The following is a 17086-nucleotide window of genomic DNA, read 5'->3' on the forward strand; positions in this document are numbered from 1 at the left end:
CGAGATAGGAGGGGCGGGGTCGGGCGGCCGCAGGCCGGAGGCGCGTCGGGCTGGAGCCGGTCACGATGCCCCGAAGGAAGCAAAGCCACCCGCAGCCCGTGAAATGCGAGGGGGTCAAAGGTCAGGGGTCAGGGGCCTTGAGGGGAGAGGAGCGGGGGTGGGGTCAGTGGAGTGGGCTCAGGTCAGGGTGGAGGGGGACTCCTGAGGGATGAAGTGGGCGATCCAGACTCCTAGCTTCCCACCGAGGCACTAAGGTAATCAGAGTGGGTCAGCGAGTACGGGAAGTGTAGTCCACGAGGGCTGGCTCCTGAGGGAGAATCCACAAGCCCCCTCCCCTCTTCAGTGGATACTGAAGACTCCCTCGACGAAGGACCCGGGGCCCTGGTATTGGAGAGTGATTTGCTACTAGGCCAGGATCTGGAGTTTGAGGAGGAAGAGGAAGAGGAGGAAGGCGACGGCAACAGTGACCAGCTCATGGGCTTCGAGAGAGACTCGGAAGGTGGGTTTTCGGGACTTGGTTAAGGATTAGTGGCCGCTGGAGACCCCAGCCCTTCGGAAGGCAGATTAGAGCACCATTTCCTGCCACAGCCGAGAGCTGGTTGAGCTTACATTTGAGCTAGATGACTTCATTTGTTTAATGGTCCAATCACTTCCATCACTTTGTTGAGGTGAAGTTCTGAGGCCCGGTCAAAGGTGATATGAATAGGAGGGTGGGTGAATCACATGGAGCAACTGATGAAAAGTAAATGCCCTGTCTCTTCCTAGCCCATTCCTTATGTGTATTTACTTTTAAGAGAGGTTCAGGGAAGCAAACTCTGTAAATCATTCAACCCAGTACTGACGTCTAATTTAACTCCCTTTCACCTGCAGCGTAAGCTCCTTTTGTATTGAGAGGTTTTAGTTTCTGTCTTTATCCTTCCATGCCCCTCTTCCCTGATCTTAGCAGCACCCTACCCTAATTTGCTGCACTAACCCATCCATTTATGCAAGATGTTTTTTGAAAGTCATTGAGGGGATCCATGTAAATATCAATCTGTTCTTTAAGCAGACAAGTGGTATTACATGCATTACTTTCATTGTCTCCACTTCCCTCCAAATTTTGCCTCAGAGATAGGTTTTATTTTATATCAGCTCTTTACTAAAAGGGGCCTTAGCAGTAGGGTTTAGAAAAAGGTCTTAGAGTTCTCTGCCTTTTGTATTTTTACTTTCTTATCTCAAGAATTATATTATTGATTCATTTCAGTCTGTGGTCCACTGTGAGCCCTTGATCCTTGCCCATTCAGTGAAACTAGATACAGATCAATTCTACCATCACTAGATTAGTCCAGTCTAAGAGGTAGACAATTCATGTTGAATTTTCAGGAATTACTGCAGGGGAGAACTTGATTCCTAGGAGGGAACTAAAGGGATCATCAAAGCTAAGGGTGGAGCCAAGCAAGTGGGGAGACCATACTGAAAAGGGGAGAGTTTGGAGCCTGATCCTACCCCATGCTGATGTCTCTTCTCATGTCTATTTCACCAGGAGACTCTCTGGGGGCCAGGCCTGGGCTTCCCTACGGGCTGAGCGACGATGAGTCTGGGGGCGGCCGGGCACTAAGTGCGGAGAGTGAAGTTGAGGAGCCAGCCAGGGGTCCAGGGGAGGCCAGGGGTGAGAGGCCAGGCCCAGCCTGCCAGCTGTGTGGGGGGCCGACAGGTGAGGGGCCGTGTTGTGGGGCAGGAGGGCCGGGTGGGGGGCCCCTGCTGCCCCCACGGCTACTGTACTCATGCCGCCTCTGCACCTTCGTGTCCCACTACTCGAGCCACCTGAAGCGGCACATGCAGACACACAGCGGAGAGAAGCCGTTCCGCTGTGGCCGCTGCCCCTACGCCTCAGCCCAGCTCGTCAACCTGACACGACATACCCGCACCCACACTGGCGAGAAGCCCTACCGCTGTCCCCACTGCCCCTTTGCCTGCAGCAGCCTGGGCAACCTGAGGCGGCATCAGCGTACCCACGCAGGGCCCCCCACTCCTCCCTGCCCGACCTGTGGCTTCCGCTGCTGTGCTCCACGACCAGCCCGGCCTCCCAGTCCCACAGAGCAGGAAGGGGCGGTGCCCCGGCGACCTGAAGGTGAGAGAGACCAGGGACCAAAGACCTTGGGACATGGGTGGCTGGCCCTAGGAATGCTTGGATTGGATTCATAGCCCAGGTCTTTGTCCCCACAGATGCTCTGCTCCTTCCAGATTTGAGCCTCCATGTGCCACCAGGTGGTGCCAGTTTCCTGCCAGACTGTGGGCAGTTGCGGGGTGAAGGGGAGGGCCTCTGTGGAACTGGATCAGAACCACTGCCAGAGCTGCTATTCCCTTGGACCTGCCGGGGCTGTGGACAAGAGCTGGAGGAGGGTGAGGGTAGTCGGCTGGGAGCTGCCATGTGTGGGCGCTGCATGCGAGGAGAGGCTGGAGGGGGTGCCAGTGGGGGGCCCCAGGGCCCCAGTGACAAAGGCTTTGCCTGTAGCCTCTGCCCCTTTGCCACTCACTATCCCAACCACCTGGCCCGGCACATGAAGACACACAGTGGCGAGAAGCCCTTCCGCTGCGCCCGCTGTCCTTATGCCTCCGCTCATCTGGATAACCTGAAACGGCACCAGCGCGTCCATACAGGAGAGAAGCCCTACAAGTGCCCCCTCTGCCCTTATGCCTGTGGCAATCTGGCCAACCTCAAGCGTCATGGTCGCATCCACTCTGGTGACAAACCTTTTCGGTGTAGCCTTTGCAACTACAGCTGCAACCAGAGCATGAACCTCAAACGTCACATGCTGCGGCACACAGGCGAGAAGCCCTTCCGCTGTACCACCTGCGCCTATACCACGGGCCACTGGGACAACTACAAGCGCCACCAGAAGGTGCATGGCCACGGTGGGGCAGGAGGGCCTGGTCTCTCTGCCTCTGAGGGCTGGGCCCCACCTCATAGCCCACCCTCTGTTTTGAGCTCTCGGGGCCCACCAGCCCTGGGGACTGCTGGCAGCCGGGCTGTCCATACAGACTCACCCTGAACTAGGTCCTTCTTCCCCATGTTTTATACAGACGGACCAGAAGCCACCTTTTTCTCCCCCGCTGGCCAGGGGCTCCACACAGACTAACCTAGGCACTATAAGGACCAGCCCAACCCCATGGGCGGGGGGCCATATGGACCAGGGGGCCTTGCCTTGACTGATGCACTTCACCAGCTCAGTGAGAAGGGCCCTGTATTCACCTCCACTGCTCCCAAGGGCTGTGGACAAACTGGCTGGGGAACTGCCCAGCCTCCCACCTGTTTATTTAACTTATTTCAGTGCTTTATAATAAAGGAAACACTAACAAAGCCATGTCTATGCTGAATTGGCAATGGCAGGCAATTTGACCTTACCCTTAGCATAGTAGTCCATGCTGTGATGGGGGAAGCAGGGGCAGTGAGAGGGAACCAGAGGTAGGCAGCAATCAGGCTGAGTTTAATGATGGGGAACTGGGCCAGACCAAACACAGACCTCTGCCCATCCCCTTGGCCTTTGGCCCATGGCCCCAAGAAGCCAGAAGCGGCCCAGAGGGAGTTGTGGTTCCTCCCCAAGGCAGGTAGCCATGGTCCCTTAGACTTTGTGCAAAATACTAAATGCTAATTTGGCATCAAGGGCCAGCTCTGAAAAGAGAAGGGGCAATCCTCTGTGCAGCCAGCCCAGGGGACGAGGAAAGGTAGGTTACAAGGCCCCTGGCCAAGAGAAAAGGGGAAGGTAGGAAGGGAGAAGGAAAAGACCCCTCCACCCCCAGCTTGGGGGACACAGGCACAGGGCAAGTTTCTGTAAATTCCACGGGTAGAGGGCAGACATCCAAGCAGTGGAGATTACAGATCCTCATCTCCAATGCCCTCGAAGGCGAAATTGCCGTGGACATCACTGGCACTGGCATCTGTGCTGGGACTGCCAATTCCCCGCAAGCTCACAGCACTCAGCTTACTCTGTAACAAAGGCAGGGTAGGGTCAGAGAGCTTGAGCATGCAAGATCCCCCAACAAACAGCAACCTCACCAACCCTGGAACTCACTGAGAGTTTGACCATAGATTCCTGGGTGGCATCAGGTGACTCCTGGGAAAGAAGAGGCAGAGATGTCAGGAACTCACTAGGAGAGGCGAGGCAGGGCTGAGAGCCAGGGTTCTGACCAGGAAGTAATACTTACAAGCAGTGGTGGGGACTTCACTGCTTGCTGGCTGTCTGAGCGTCTCAGAGTGCCCCCCACTCGCCGGCGCAGCATCTGGGGACAGATACAAGGTGCCGGTGAGGGCAGGATCACTCCCCCCCTCTCTCAAGAGAAGCCTCACATCTAGGACAAAAGGCCCCCTGCCATCTGCTCACTGCTCAGTCCACACTTGCTGCCTACCTTCCTGATACTGCCGCCCGATTTCTTCACCATCAGTTCATCAACCATGGACTGCAAGCAGATGCTCATCATGATAGCCTGAGGGCAAGAAAGAGTGTCCAGCTTGAGAAGAGTGGTCAGTCTGAGCCCAGCAACACTAATGGCTCCCATATTGAGTACTGGAAACCCTACACTTTTATCTAAGGTGCTCCAGAGGAGGCCTGAGGCTAGGTTCACACCTGGGGGCTAGTGATGGTGACCCACTGTAGCCGGTCCTTGCTCATGAGGTATTCAAAAGCCAGTTCCAGGCGCACCTCGCCCCGGCCCCGGCCTGGGCTGCTCGTGCTTCCACTGGGCAATGGCACCTGGGAGAGGAAGGGGAATTAGGCTGAGTTCACTCTGACCAACCTGTCTGGCTCCCTGACCCAGCCCATACCTAAGCTCAAGGCTTGCCAGGCCTCCCCCTCCCACCCCGACTCACAGAGGAGGTGACCCGCCAGCATCGCATGCGGGTGACCCGGAAGGAGCCTTCTCGGAGTTGCTGGCCAGGTAGGCGGAGCTGCAGGCTGAGCTCACTGTTGCCCGCGCTCACCACCACAGGACAGTCCTTTTCTGGGAAGTCAGCCACACAGGCATCAAAGCGCAGGTAGCCATAGTGCCGCAGTGTCTGGGCCAGTCTCAGGAACTGAAAATGGTCATCATGTGGGGGTACATTAGGAGGGGGAATGGGGCAGCGCAGAAAAAGCAACCCCTTGGAGGGAGACAGAGGCAGGGCTCACCTCCTTCTTGGAGACTTTCTCTTGCAGAGATTTGAGTTGCCGGTGCTGTTCCTTGGTGACCAAGATCCACCCACGCTCAATATCTGATACTGTCTATAGTAGAGACAAGGGGCAGGCAGTAGGAGGTCCCAGTCAGCAATCAAAGGAAAGTATCCACCATTACCTCTGTCCAGCCTGACCCCTAGCCCCACACTTGAGCGACTTCTTTGCAGTAAGTCCTTGATCTTGTCAGCTTAATAAAAGTAGAGAGAGTAGATACTGTGCCAGCAGCACTGATAGTATTCTAGGAACTTCCCCACAAACTGGGAACAAAGACATGACAGCAGTTTTCTTGGGAGAGTGAGTCACCAGTTACTTTCTTTAGGGGAAGGGTTCTGAGGCAGCTCCAAGCTCACCTGAGCATAAAGCAGGTTCAGGCCAACCCGGTTCTCCATGACATCGTCGTCATAGGCAGAGTCCCAATAACTGTGAGGCCAAGGGGTGGAAAGGGGTAATGGGGCTAAGCTGGGGTAAGGCAAGAGGTAGAATGGAAAACGGGCAAAACAGGAGCAATCTGAACTATCAGGGGCTAATGGTATAATGGGAGGAAGCTTGGGAGGCCTGGCAGAAACACCCAGCACTACACCCCCTTGTCCAGATTATTCTGTCTCAATGTGTGGCCCAATAATCCAATCCAGCACAGCAACCTCCCACCCCGCCCCTTCCAGGCCCAGCCCTGACCTCTTCCTCAGCACAATCTTATACTCTTGACTCCGAAGGCTGGTAACAGACACGTAAGGCAGCTCAAACTCTTGCAACTTCCGTACAACTATGGGTTTAAAAAAAAAAAAAAAAAAAAGGAAAATGTAGTGAGATTTAAAGGAAGAGAAATCAAGAAAGAAGTACCCTGAGGCAATGTTCATTCTGGGGGTGGGGGTAGGGAGTTAGAGGGGTTGCAAACTCACTACTGGAAGTACAAGGAAGCAGTCAAGCCCAGAGAAACTCACAAGAAAAGGCTCCATCCTCTTTTTCTCGAACTAAGAATAGACTAAAGTATCCAATCAAGTCATCTGGAAGATCCAGCTTTGCGGCTACAGCCTGGGGACAGGGATAAATGTATAGCTCATCACACTGGCTGGTTCCAATCATTCTCCAAGCCCAGGACCCTGGCATGTAGGGGAAGAAGGGGCAGTGCTGAACAAGCGCCTCACCTCCAGGACATCCTCAGTCTGATCTGAAGTTAGCACGTTGATAAGAACTTTCTGCCCGTTGCTGAGCAGCACTTCCAAGGACACTTCCTCTGTGGGGACCTGCTGTGTCTCCTGTTGTGAGCACACATGGGGATGGGAGGCACTGTCTTGTCCCTTGCCTTGACCTATGCCCAACTCTATTTCTAGGTCCCTTGTGTATCTTTATTCTCAGCTGCTTAAATACAGGCTGGGATTTCTTTGATTTCAGAAGAAGTTCCATTCCATTAAAAAAGATGACTCCTCTGTTATTAAGATGACATGGCCTGGCCTGGTGTGGTAGCTCATGCCTGCAATCCCAGCACTTTGGGAGGCCGAGGCAGGTGGATCACCTGAGGTCAGGAGTTCGAGACCTGCCTGGCCAACATGGCAAAACCCCGTCTCCACTAAAAATACAAAAATTAGCTGGACATGGTGGCAGGCACCTGTAATTCCAGCTACTTGGGAGGCTGAGGCAGGAGAATCACTTGAACCTGGGAGGCAGAGGTTGCAGTGAGCTGAGATTGCACCACTGCACTCCAGCCTGTGCAACAGACCAAGACTCTGTTTCAAAAAAATAAATGACCTTCCACAGCAAGGTCCTTTCCTTAAATCTTGGTCCCACCCAAAGTCCTTACCTGTTGTGCCCGACGCAGGAAACTGTTGAAGGTCTCGCTGCTCCCAAGCAATGGGTCTTGCCGAACTATGAGAACAAGAGAATGATATTACAGGAACTTAGGACTCACTCTTGGCTCCCCAGTCCTCCTCTCAGTAGGTTCCCCCGACCCCATTTCCTGGGCTGATGGTGGCCTGCCACATCCCCCAGCTGGCCTCACCTCACTCACTGTTTGCATAAATTCTTCACCTGCCCCACCCTTGGCTGCCATCTAGGTGAGTCCAGTCTATAGAACTAGGGAAATAACAATGATGTTAATCTAAAGCACATCAGATACAAATTAAGTTCTCTCCACTGATCTTAATTTAAGACTAGTGTTATACTACTGTTTCTCATAGATGTTAGTGCCCAAATTGTTCTGCTAGTACATAGAGTTACACATTCTCATAGACTATTTACTTTGCTAATTGCATAACAGATCAAACAAGAGGCTTCCTAGATCTAGAAATTAAATCAGGCCCTTCTACAGAACCAGCTGTTTTTAAGTCTCTCCCCATAGTCCTCAATATAGTCAACCTAGTTTCCTGCAACCACTCACCAGCTTGCATGTACTTCTCTAACTGCTCTCTCCTCTGTTCTACCTCAGCAGGAGTCAGAGAGAAAAGCTTCTTTGGGGGGAATGCAGGAAGTACATTGGCCCCATACTCCTTCCGAAGCTATTTAGAGAAAGAGATACAACCCTTCACATAAACACAGAAAATGAGATGAGGCAATCTACATATGCTCATAATGTTCTCTTGGGTGCCCCTCCCTTCCCTCAGTCCCTGCTCCCGTTTACCCCGGTCATCTGAGAAACAATTCCTTTGACAGAGGTAGCATCTCAAGGGAACTGTCCTAGATATAAACTGTTCTCTATCTTATTGTGTACAAGTCAGCCCCTCCACAGTATGGGGAGGATTTGTACTGGGCCGGGACCTATAGGGAGCCCACTGACCACCTAGCAAGACTGTTCACTGAACCCTCACAGGAAGGAAAGGGCTTTATAAAGTGCACAGTTAATAGCATTAAGTCTGTTCACAAGGTATCTTAGGACTTAAAGGGAATTTGCAGATCAAAGAATCCATCTTTCAGGTGTAGAAACCGAGGCCCAAAGAAATCAGGTAACAGCCGGGTACTATGGCTCATGCCTGTAATCCCAGCATCTTGGGAGGCCAAGGTGGGTGGATCACCTGAGGTCAGGAGTTTGAGACCAACCTGGCCAACACAGTGAACCCTAATACAGTGAAACCCTGTCTAAAAATACAAAAATTAGCCGGGTGTGACGGCAGGCGCCTGTAATCCCAGCTTCTTGGGAGGCTAAGGCAGGAGAATCGCTTGAACCCAGGAGGCAGAGCTGAGATTGTGAGTCGAGATCGTGCTACTGCACTCCAGCCTGGGCAACAAGAGGGAAACTCCGTCTCAAAAAAAAAAAAAAAAAAATCAGGTAACTTCCTCAGGGTTGCACAACTAATTATCAGTAGAACTCTACTGAGTTAAATAGAGTTCATGATCTGGTAAGACAGGAGGAGAAAACATTGCATCACAGATACATAACGATAATTGGCACAGCTAAACACAGTGAAATGAGCCGAAGAACACAAAAGGAAATCGGTGAATCGTTTGTATAAGCAGGGAAAGTAATTTCAAGTTGCAGCTCAGATGACAGAAGGAATATGCTTTGACAGCCTAGGTGGAGATAGTCGGGGGGAAGGGTTGGTTTGCCCATGCAGGGGTAAAGGCTACTAGGGCAGTAAGACAGGACAGAGAACCAGGATATAAGGACAGGAAGGGGCAGTTGTTGCGCGGACATTAAGCTTCTTAGGGAGTTGCCGTAAATGTCAAACAAGATAAACCAGGACCCTTCCCTGTGGCAGTGATTAAAGGGGAACTACAGTCTACAGGAACAAGAAGAGCGGGTAAAGGGAGACACTGATGCCCACGTGTAGGGAAGGGCTTGAAGCTGTCTCAAGGCAGGGGTGCTAGTCCCACCTGCTCGTGCAGCCCCAGGAGCTGGCTGTAGCGCACCCGACAGTGCAGGACTCCGTTCACGTGAATGTTATAGGCCTGAGGACACAAAAGTAGTCAAGTATTTTAGGGTTGCGGTCTGAGCAACCCCCTTGAGAACCCTGGCCGGAAGTTGCCTGGCAACTCCGCCTGAGTAACGCGCTAATCTCCCGAGGGTTAGTTCGCTTGTTTTCCCCAGGGCCAGGTCCCAAAGCTGAAGAGCCAGTCCAGGGGAAATTCGGACGCCTGTGTTGCAGTCTCCCTGCCCAAGAGGCCAGTGACGCCCACCAGGGCAGCTGCGGCCTAGCTCCAGGAGGAGACCCGGCCTAAGGGCCTACGCTACAGGAGCTCGGGCGACCAATAACACACACGAGATGAGCTCCCAGAGAGGCCGTCGGGAGTCGGCGGCCCAGGACCAGGCCCGAAGGCTGGCGGTCAGGCCTCGGAGGCCGCTCCGAGAAGGCTAGGGCCCGTTATCCCCGCCCCTGCCCGGCCCGGCTCCGGCCGCTCCTCACCACGTAAGCGGAGCCGCCGCTGTCCCCGCTGCGGGACTCGGTTTCGGGAATGGAAAAGTGCATGTTCCCTACGGCACGGCCCAGCCGGGCTCCGGACTGTGAGGGCCGCAGCGGCTCTGCACGCTCCCCCTCCGCGGCTCAGCGAGTCCCCGCAGCCTCACTCGCCATTTTGGGAGCCCTGCGATCCGATGTGGGAAGGCGGTGGGACGTCGGTTCTGGGACGCAGTAGCCCGGGCATGCTGGGAACTGTAGTCTAAAGGGCAAGAGCCGCCTCTCGGGACAAGGAGCCCAAAGTGGAGTTGGCCCTCATTGCAACCCGTAGTGCGGGGCGGGGCCCCGGGGCCCGTCAGAAATTGTAGTCCGATTAGGGCTGCGCGTCTTGCTTCGGCGGCTCAGCCTCCAGCCCAGGTGGCGCTGTGGGCCCAGCGGCCACGGAGCGAGGCAGCCGGGCGGCTCCGTGACCAGGCGGGCGGAGCCTAGGACTGAGGGCGATGGCTGCTGTGGCCGTGGCTGTTCGCGAGGGTGAGTGAAGAGCCAGGCCTGCCTACCGGTACGAGGGCCGACGAGCTCTGGACAGCTAGTGCCCGGCCCAGAGCGCCTTTGGGTCCCGCCGCTCCGTTCCAGGGCCACACTGGGCGCCGGTCTACACAGTCTCTAGCGCAGTCCCGCGCCGTGCACCGGCTGGTTCCTGTGAGGAGGATCGGTGACCCCTCCTTTCCTTTGATCCACCGCGCAGTGCGTCCCCACGCGGATCTTTGGCTCACCTCGCGCCTGTCGGCGGAGCCATGGTCATGCTAACCCAGCAGCCGGCTACGCCGAGTGCTAGTGCCCCCAAGCCCTCCCGGAGTCTGTCTGGCTCACTTTGTGCCCTCTTTTCTGATGCAGACTCGGGATCCGGGATGAAGGCGGAGCTTCGCCCTGGGCCTGGGGTAAGTGAGGCTTCCCTCCCAAGCCGCCTGCCAAGCGCTACGCAGGAGGTTGTGCCAGCTTTATTCCGCCCCAGCTCCCATCCCGTGTCAGTTTATTTCTCAGTAAAGCCAGGAGATTTTACAGAGGTCTTGCAACTCTAGCGATATATGATTCTGTCCCTGGAGGAGAAACGTCAGTCTCTGTGGATGTAAGCTTGTAACAGGTAGCTTGTGGAAGTTAGGGAGAACTAGGGATTTAACCATGTACTCTTGTAAGCATCCAACAGTGTTTGTTCCCCTTTGGAATTGTTGGGGAAGAGCAGTATCCTATGTCTGTGTCTTAGGCAGTGGGTAGGGAAATGACCAAAGAAGAGAAGCTGCAGCTTCGGAAGGAAAAGAAACAGCAGAAGAAGAAACGGAAGGAAGAAAAGGGGGCAGAACCAGAAACTGGCTCTGCTGTATCTGCAGCCCAATGTCAAGGTGCGGGGTCTTTTTTAAAGGGCTGGGGTGTGGAGCTGGTAGAGGGATGTGGTGGGAGAGAAGGGAGAGACAGGATAAAGTTGATTTGAGCAAGTGTGTAAAGCAAAGAGGTTTACAAGGAGAGAAGCTAGTTTTAGCTGGGGCACGGATATCACCTGCCTGCAGCTTGGGCACCTTTTTTTTTTTTTTTTTTTTTGATGCTTTTAGTAGGCCCAACCAGAGAACTGCCAGAATCGGGCATTCAGTTGGGCACTCCTGGGGAGAAAGTTACAGCTGGTCGGAGTAAGGCTGAACTTCGGGCTGAGCGTCGAGCCAAGCAGGAGGCAGAGCGGGCCCTGAAACAGGCAAGAAAAGGGGAACAAGGAGGACCACCTCCTAAGGCCAGCCCCAGCACAGCTGGAGAGACCCCCTCAGGTATCTTCCCTTCATTTTAAGACCTCCCTTACTCCTAATTCTAACACCAGCTCAGGCTGCCCTGTAGTAAAACAGCTCTCCCCTCTCATTCTCACCTTGGGACCCAGAGTTCTGAATTCTTCCCATCATCCTATCCCTATTTCCTTTTCTACTCTATTCTCCCTGTTTTCCCCACCTCATCCTGTTTTTCTTGATGCCCCTTATACCCTAAGAGCAAATTACACATTTCAAGACCTACAGTGTCCTGAAAACATGATCATTATCTTTCAGGAGTGAAGCGTCTCCCTGAGTACCCTCAGGTTGATGACCTACTTCTGAGAAGGCTTGTTAAAAAACCAGAGCGTCAACAGGTAGGAAGTGGGTTTGGTGCCTGGGTAGAAAGAGACTAGGGAAATGGACTGGAGGGAGGAAAGGTGCTGTGTGCAAAGTGAGAAGGATGGGTGCTTGGGTCAGAGTAGTCTTACTGTTCACTTCCTTTCCAGCTTTATCCCATCATTTTTAAACTCTGGGCCATTGGTCCTGTTTCCTTGTTTTGTCAAGGTTCCTACACGAAAGGATTATGGATCCAAAGTCAGTCTCTTCTCTCACCTACCCCAGTACAGCAGACAAAACTCTCTGACCCAGTTTATGAGGTAGGATCCTATGAGATTGTCATAACTTTTGAGTCTGAGGAGTTTTAGTAAGTCAGTATTGAAAGTGTCTAGTAAGGTGGGCTCTGCAGGAAGAAGTATGAACCCAAGGCAGAACTGTAGAAGAAGTGGGGAAATCTGCTAGTGAAGGAAGTTCCTTTTCATCAGGGGCAGGTGGGCAGGGCAGTAGATGCTCAAGCTCCCTTTCGAAGTATGTGACACCGCCATCCCATCAGCATCCCATCCTCTGTGATCCACCCAGCCATGGTGCGACTCGGCCTGCAGTACTCCCAGGGCCTGGTCAGTGGCTCCAATGCCCGGTGTATTGCCCTGCTTCGTGCCTTGCAGCAGGTATGTCCTATCCTGTTCTCTCTTACGATCCAACCCCACCTCCCCCAACACTACCCCAGCTTCTCTGTCACCCAAGGTCACCTCTGGGGGACAGAGGGAATACTCCCACCCTCAGAACATTTTCCTCAGTGAAGCTTATCCCCAGCCCCCGTTCAGAGATCTTTATTAAGGGGCGTTTTGCAGATCACCTTGTGTACCCTATAGGTGATTCAGGATTACACAACACCACCCAATGAAGAACTCTCCAGGGATCTAGTGAATAAACTAAAACCCTACATGAGGTAGGGATAACACTATAAGTCCACTCCCACCTCACCCAATCTTTGTCTTGTACTCTTTTTCCTGCTTTTCTATCTCTATTTTCATTTTCTGTTCTGTTTTCTTTTTAAAGACTTTTTTTTTTTTAATGTGAAACCTTTGTAAGTTGTGAAGAGTTGCACAGATGTAAGGTATTGCTGTTGCGTTACAGCTTCTTGACTCAGTGCCGTCCCCTGTCAGCGAGCATGCACAACGCCATCAAGTTCCTTAACAAGGAAATCACCAGTGTGGGCAGTTCCAAGCGGGAAGAGGAGGTGATGAGTATGAGAAATAAAGAAGGCATGCACCTGTGGGTAGAATCAAGAAATATGTTCAAAACCCCCGGGAAGGCCAACATAAGCCTTTTTTTTTTTTTGCCCTAGTCAAGGGTTAAGGAAGGGTTTGGGCATTCTGACTTGTGCCATCTCTGGGCCCTCTATGGGCCTGTCATCATACACATATTCAAGCACCTGGCATGATCATCATTGGGGTAAAAGTGTCCATTTCTTGTTCACTAAGGATTTTGCTCCATTTAGGCCAAGTCAGAACTTCAAGCAGCCATTGATCGGTATGTGCAAGAGAAAATTGTGCTTGCAGCTCAGGCAATTTCACGCTTTGCTTACCAGAAGATCAGTAATGGAGATGTGATCCTGGTATATGGATGGTATGATCCAGACCCTGTGACTGAGCAAATTGGGGAGTTGGAATGATCTGAAGAAGGGACTACCCATTTGCCTTTGGGAATAAGTTGGGAATAAGTTAGTCATCAGTTACTGACGTTTATAACTGAATCCTCCTCTTCATTCACTCTAGCTCATCTCTGGTATCACGAATTCTTCAGGAGGCTTGGACAGAGGGCCGGCGATTTCGGGTGGTAGTGTTGGACAGCCGGCCATGGCTGGAAGGAAGGCACACGCTACATTCTCTAGTCCGTGCTGGTGTCCCAGCCTCCTACCTGCTGATTCCTGCAGCCTCCTATGTGCTCCCAGAGGTGAGTACAGAGGAAAAGGACTCCAAAGTTGGAGGTAAAAAGGTGTAGTAGTACAGACATAATCTCACCTTCTCAAAGTTAGTTTTGTTTTTGTTTTGAGATAAGGATGGAGTACAGTGGCGTGATCACAGCTCACTGCAGTCTTGACCTCCTGGGCTCAGGTGACCTTCCCACCTCCGCCTCTGAGTAGCTGGGACTACTGGTGTGCACCACCATGCCCAGCTAGTTTTTATTTTTCTTGCAGGGATGGGATATTGCTATGTTGCCCAGGCTGGAACTCCTGGGCTCAAGCAGTTCCCCTGTCTCGGCCTCCCAAAGTACTGGGATTATAGGCATGAGCCACTGTGCCCAGCCACAATTATTTAAAAGTATTAGAATTATATAGTCCTGGCTTGGCGCCATGACTCACGCCTGCAATCTCAGCACTTTGGGGGTCCAACACAGGAGGATCACTTGAGCCCAGGAGTTCAAGACGAGTCTGCTCAACATAATGAGACCCTGTCTCCACACACACATACACACACAAACATACAAAATTAGTTGGGCATGGTGCATGCGCATGTAGTTCCAGCTACTTAAGAGGCTGAGATGGGAGGATTGCTTGAGCCCAGGAGGTTGGTGCATGCGCATGTAGTTCCAGCTACTTAAGAGGCTGAGATGGGAGGATTGCTTGAGCCCAGGAGGTTGAGGCTGCAGTGAGCTGTGATTGCACCACTGCACTCCATCCTGGGCGACAGAGTGAAACCCTGTGTCAAGACAAAAAATTACATAGCCCTGTTTATATTTAATTGGAAAAACACTGACAGTATGTTACAGCAGTTTAGCTATTGCAAAAACATTACATGAGACTAGCAACCAGGAAGAGAGAACAAGACAAAAGTAACTTCAAAGTTTAGTTTTCCTGTGGGAGATTTGGTGGGTCAGTGGTCAGGTGTTTTCACAGAGGAAGAGCCATCATTAAGATGTTTTCACAGAAGAAAAGCCATCATTAAGATTTATTACTTGCCAGCCCAGTGGGTCACGCCTGTAATCCTATCTCTTTGGGAGTCTGAGGCAGGAAAATCACCTGAGGCTGGGAGTTTGAGACCAGCCTGACCAATGTGGAGAAACCCCGTCTCTACTAAAAAAACAAAAAATCAGCTGGGAGTGGTGGTGCATGCCTGTAATCCCAGCTACTGTGGAGGCTGAGGCAGGAGAATCACTTGAACCCAGGAGGCGGAGGTTGTGGTGAGCTGAGATCATGCCACTGCACTCCAGCCTGGGCGACAAGAGTGAAACTTGGTCTCAGAAAACAAAAAGATTTATTACTTGTCTTAATGTTGCTATCCTGTAAGTAGGGGACTTCATTTTGCATTGATACAACAATGACATTTTTTCTCTTCCCCTTCTCCTGTGAAACAAACAGGTTTCCAAGGTGCTATTAGGAGCTCATGCACTCTTGGCCAACGGGTCTGTGATGTCACGGGTAGGGACAGCACAGTTAGCCCTGGTGGCTCGAGCCCATAATGTACCAGTGCTGGTTTGCTGTGAAACATACAAGTTCTGTGAGCGTGTGCAGACTGATGCCTTTGTCTCTAATGAGCTAGGTAAGTAGGGCAAAAGAGAAGCCTCCAGCTACCTATGAAGACTTGAGAGGGAGAGAGAGGGGCGGATAAACTAGAACTTCTTTTCTGAAAGAACGTAATGGGTACACCTTCCATTGCAGATGACCCTGATGATCTGCAGTGTAAACGGGGAGAACATGTCGCACTGGCTAACTGGCAGAACCACACGTCCCTACGGTTGTTGAATCTAGTCTATGATGTGACTCCCCCAGAGCTTGTGGATCTGGTGATCACAGAGCTGGGGATGATCCCTTGCAGTTCTGTACCTGTTGTTCTACGAGTCAAGAGCAGTGACCAGTGAGGGGGGAAACACAGGGTTAATAAATGCCATAGTCCCTACCCTCAGCAACTCTGCTGCCTTTGTTTCTCTTTTAGCATCTCCACCACTTAAGTTAGGAGTCCAGACTCCACAACCCCTTTTATCACCTGCTACTAACCTCAGACCTTTGTGAAGACCTGCTCAAGTAACTAGCTCCATGCCAGTGCGTTGGGGCTAACCTGAAGGTCCGTATAAAGAACCAAAACTACCCAAATCAATCATTCACTGAGCATCTACATGCCAGACGCTAAACTAGGTATGAGGAGGAATATGAGAACAAATAGTCCTGGGCTGGGTGCAGTGACTCATTCCTGTAATCTCAGCATTTTGGGAGGCTAAGACAGGGGGATTGTTTGAACCCAGAGGTTTGAGACCAGCCTGGGCAACATAGCAAAATAAAAATTAGCTGGGCATGGTTGTGCTCATCTGTTGTCCCAGCTACTCAGGAGGCTGAAGCAGGAGGATTGCTTGAGCCCAAGAGGTAGAGGCTGCAGTAAGCCATGATGGTACCACTGAACTCCAGCCTGGGTGACAGAGTGAGACCCTGTCTCAAAAGAGTCCTAACCTTATAAATTAGCATTGGTTGAATACTTACTGTGTGTCATAAACTGTTCTGAACCCATTCCTACCCATTTAGGAAAATTAACACAACTCTATGAAGGCTGGGCGCGGTGGCTCATGCCTGTAATCCCAGCACTTTGGGAGGCCGAGGCAGGCAGATCACCTAAGGTCAGAAGTTCGAGACCAACCTGGCCAACACAATGAAACTCTCTCTACTATAAATACAAAAATTAGCTGGGTGTGGTGGCACATGCCTGTAATCCCAGCTACTCCAGAGGCTGAGGCAGGAGAATCACTTGAACCCAGGAGATGGAGATTGCAGTGAGCCGAGATCGCGCCATTGCACTCTAGCCTGGGGAACAAAGTGACGCTCCATCTCTAAAAATAAAAATAATAATACAACTCTAAGAAGTAAATGCAGTTTTACAGATGAGATAATGGAAGCATCAAAGGTGAAGTTGCTTGCCCAAGGCAACACAGCTTAGGCACAGAAAGGTTAAGTTACTTGCCCTAGGTAACAGAGCTAGTCAGTAGCTAAACGAAGATGTGACCTCAGGCAGTCTGGATCTAGAGACTGTTCCCTTAACTTTTGTGCTCTATTACCCTAAGGAGTACTTACCATGGTATACGAAGATAATATCTATACAGTATGAAGTAACCCAGTAGTAGTATGAACAAAAGATTGGTGAAAACTTCACAAGTCACATCTAACTTAGTCCTTGAAAGATAAGTAATTGCCCAGTTGGGGAAGAAAAAAAAAAAGAAGAAGAAGAAGAAACAGCTCGAACACAAAGAATAGGCCTTAAAGTGAGTGGCCAATGTAAAAGTGTCACATAGAAAGGTGAGGCTAGAACTGAGGCTTACTGTTGAGTGATCAAACTGCAAAGGTAAGTTGGGGCCAGACTATGAGTCCAACCACTGGTTAGCTTAAAATGGAGAGTTATCTATTGGGTATATATGTGTGTGTGTGTGTGGTTTTTTTTTTTTTTTTTTTTTGATGCTTTTAGTA

At 51.6% G+C, this 17086-nt stretch overlaps 3 protein-coding genes across 8 annotated transcripts; 2 read left to right on the forward strand and 1 right to left on the reverse strand.

Moving 5' to 3' along the window:
• Positions 1 to 2: 2 nt before the first annotated feature.
• On the forward strand, positions 3 to 3344 carry ZNF513 (zinc finger protein 513). Its single transcript, XM_011949670.1, has 4 exons — positions 3 to 120; positions 344 to 499; positions 1523 to 2110; positions 2206 to 3344. Exons 1-4 carry the CDS (start codon positions 66 to 68, stop codon positions 3030 to 3032), a joined length of 1626 nt encoding a protein of 541 aa, XP_011805060.1. The 5' UTR covers positions 3 to 65; the 3' UTR covers positions 3033 to 3344.
• A 102-nt stretch (positions 3345 to 3446) lies between these two features.
• Positions 3447 to 10204, reverse strand: SNX17 (sorting nexin 17). 4 transcript variants are annotated; one of them, XM_011949722.1, is made up of 15 exons: positions 9524 to 10204; positions 9030 to 9068; positions 7564 to 7681; positions 6988 to 7052; positions 6335 to 6445; positions 6131 to 6221; positions 5865 to 5952; positions 5540 to 5609; positions 5145 to 5237; positions 4847 to 5050; positions 4605 to 4730; positions 4387 to 4464; positions 4186 to 4260; positions 4053 to 4094; positions 3447 to 3967 (listed from the first exon to the last, which is right to left on the reverse strand). In XM_011949722.1, the coding sequence occupies exons 1-15, from the start codon at positions 9584 to 9586 to the stop codon at positions 3854 to 3856; spliced, it is 1377 nt and encodes a 458-aa protein (XP_011805112.1). In that variant the 5' UTR covers positions 9587 to 10204; the 3' UTR covers positions 3447 to 3853. The 4 variants fall into 4 exon arrangements, with proteins under 4 accessions (XP_011805112.1, XP_011805103.1, XP_011805120.1 ...); XM_011949713.1 differs by having other exon boundaries at positions 8994 to 9068; XM_011949730.1 differs by having other exon boundaries at positions 8994 to 9068; positions 9689 to 9828.
• EIF2B4 (eukaryotic translation initiation factor 2B, subunit 4 delta, 67kDa) lies at positions 9844 to 15546 on the forward strand. Of its 3 annotated transcripts, none has more exons than XM_011949692.1 (13): positions 9844 to 10045; positions 10409 to 10452; positions 10776 to 10911; positions 11119 to 11325; positions 11596 to 11675; positions 11866 to 11957; positions 12191 to 12305; positions 12510 to 12586; positions 12775 to 12877; positions 13139 to 13266; positions 13416 to 13593; positions 14999 to 15179; positions 15299 to 15546. In XM_011949692.1, exons 1-13 carry the CDS (start codon positions 10015 to 10017, stop codon positions 15496 to 15498), a joined length of 1572 nt encoding a protein of 523 aa, XP_011805082.1. In that variant the 5' UTR covers positions 9844 to 10014; the 3' UTR covers positions 15499 to 15546. The 3 variants fall into 3 exon arrangements, with proteins under 3 accessions (XP_011805082.1, XP_011805091.1, XP_011805074.1); XM_011949701.1 differs by having other exon boundaries at positions 9873 to 10045; positions 11122 to 11325; XM_011949684.1 differs by having other exon boundaries at positions 10006 to 10452; positions 11122 to 11325.
• Positions 15547 to 17086: the final 1540 nt, after the last annotated feature.

This window comes from Colobus angolensis, unplaced genomic scaffold, assembly GCF_000951035.1.
Source record: "Colobus angolensis palliatus isolate OR3802 unplaced genomic scaffold, Cang.pa_1.0 Scaffold109, whole genome shotgun sequence".
NCBI classification, from domain to species: Eukaryota; Metazoa; Chordata; class Mammalia; order Primates; family Cercopithecidae; genus Colobus; species Colobus angolensis.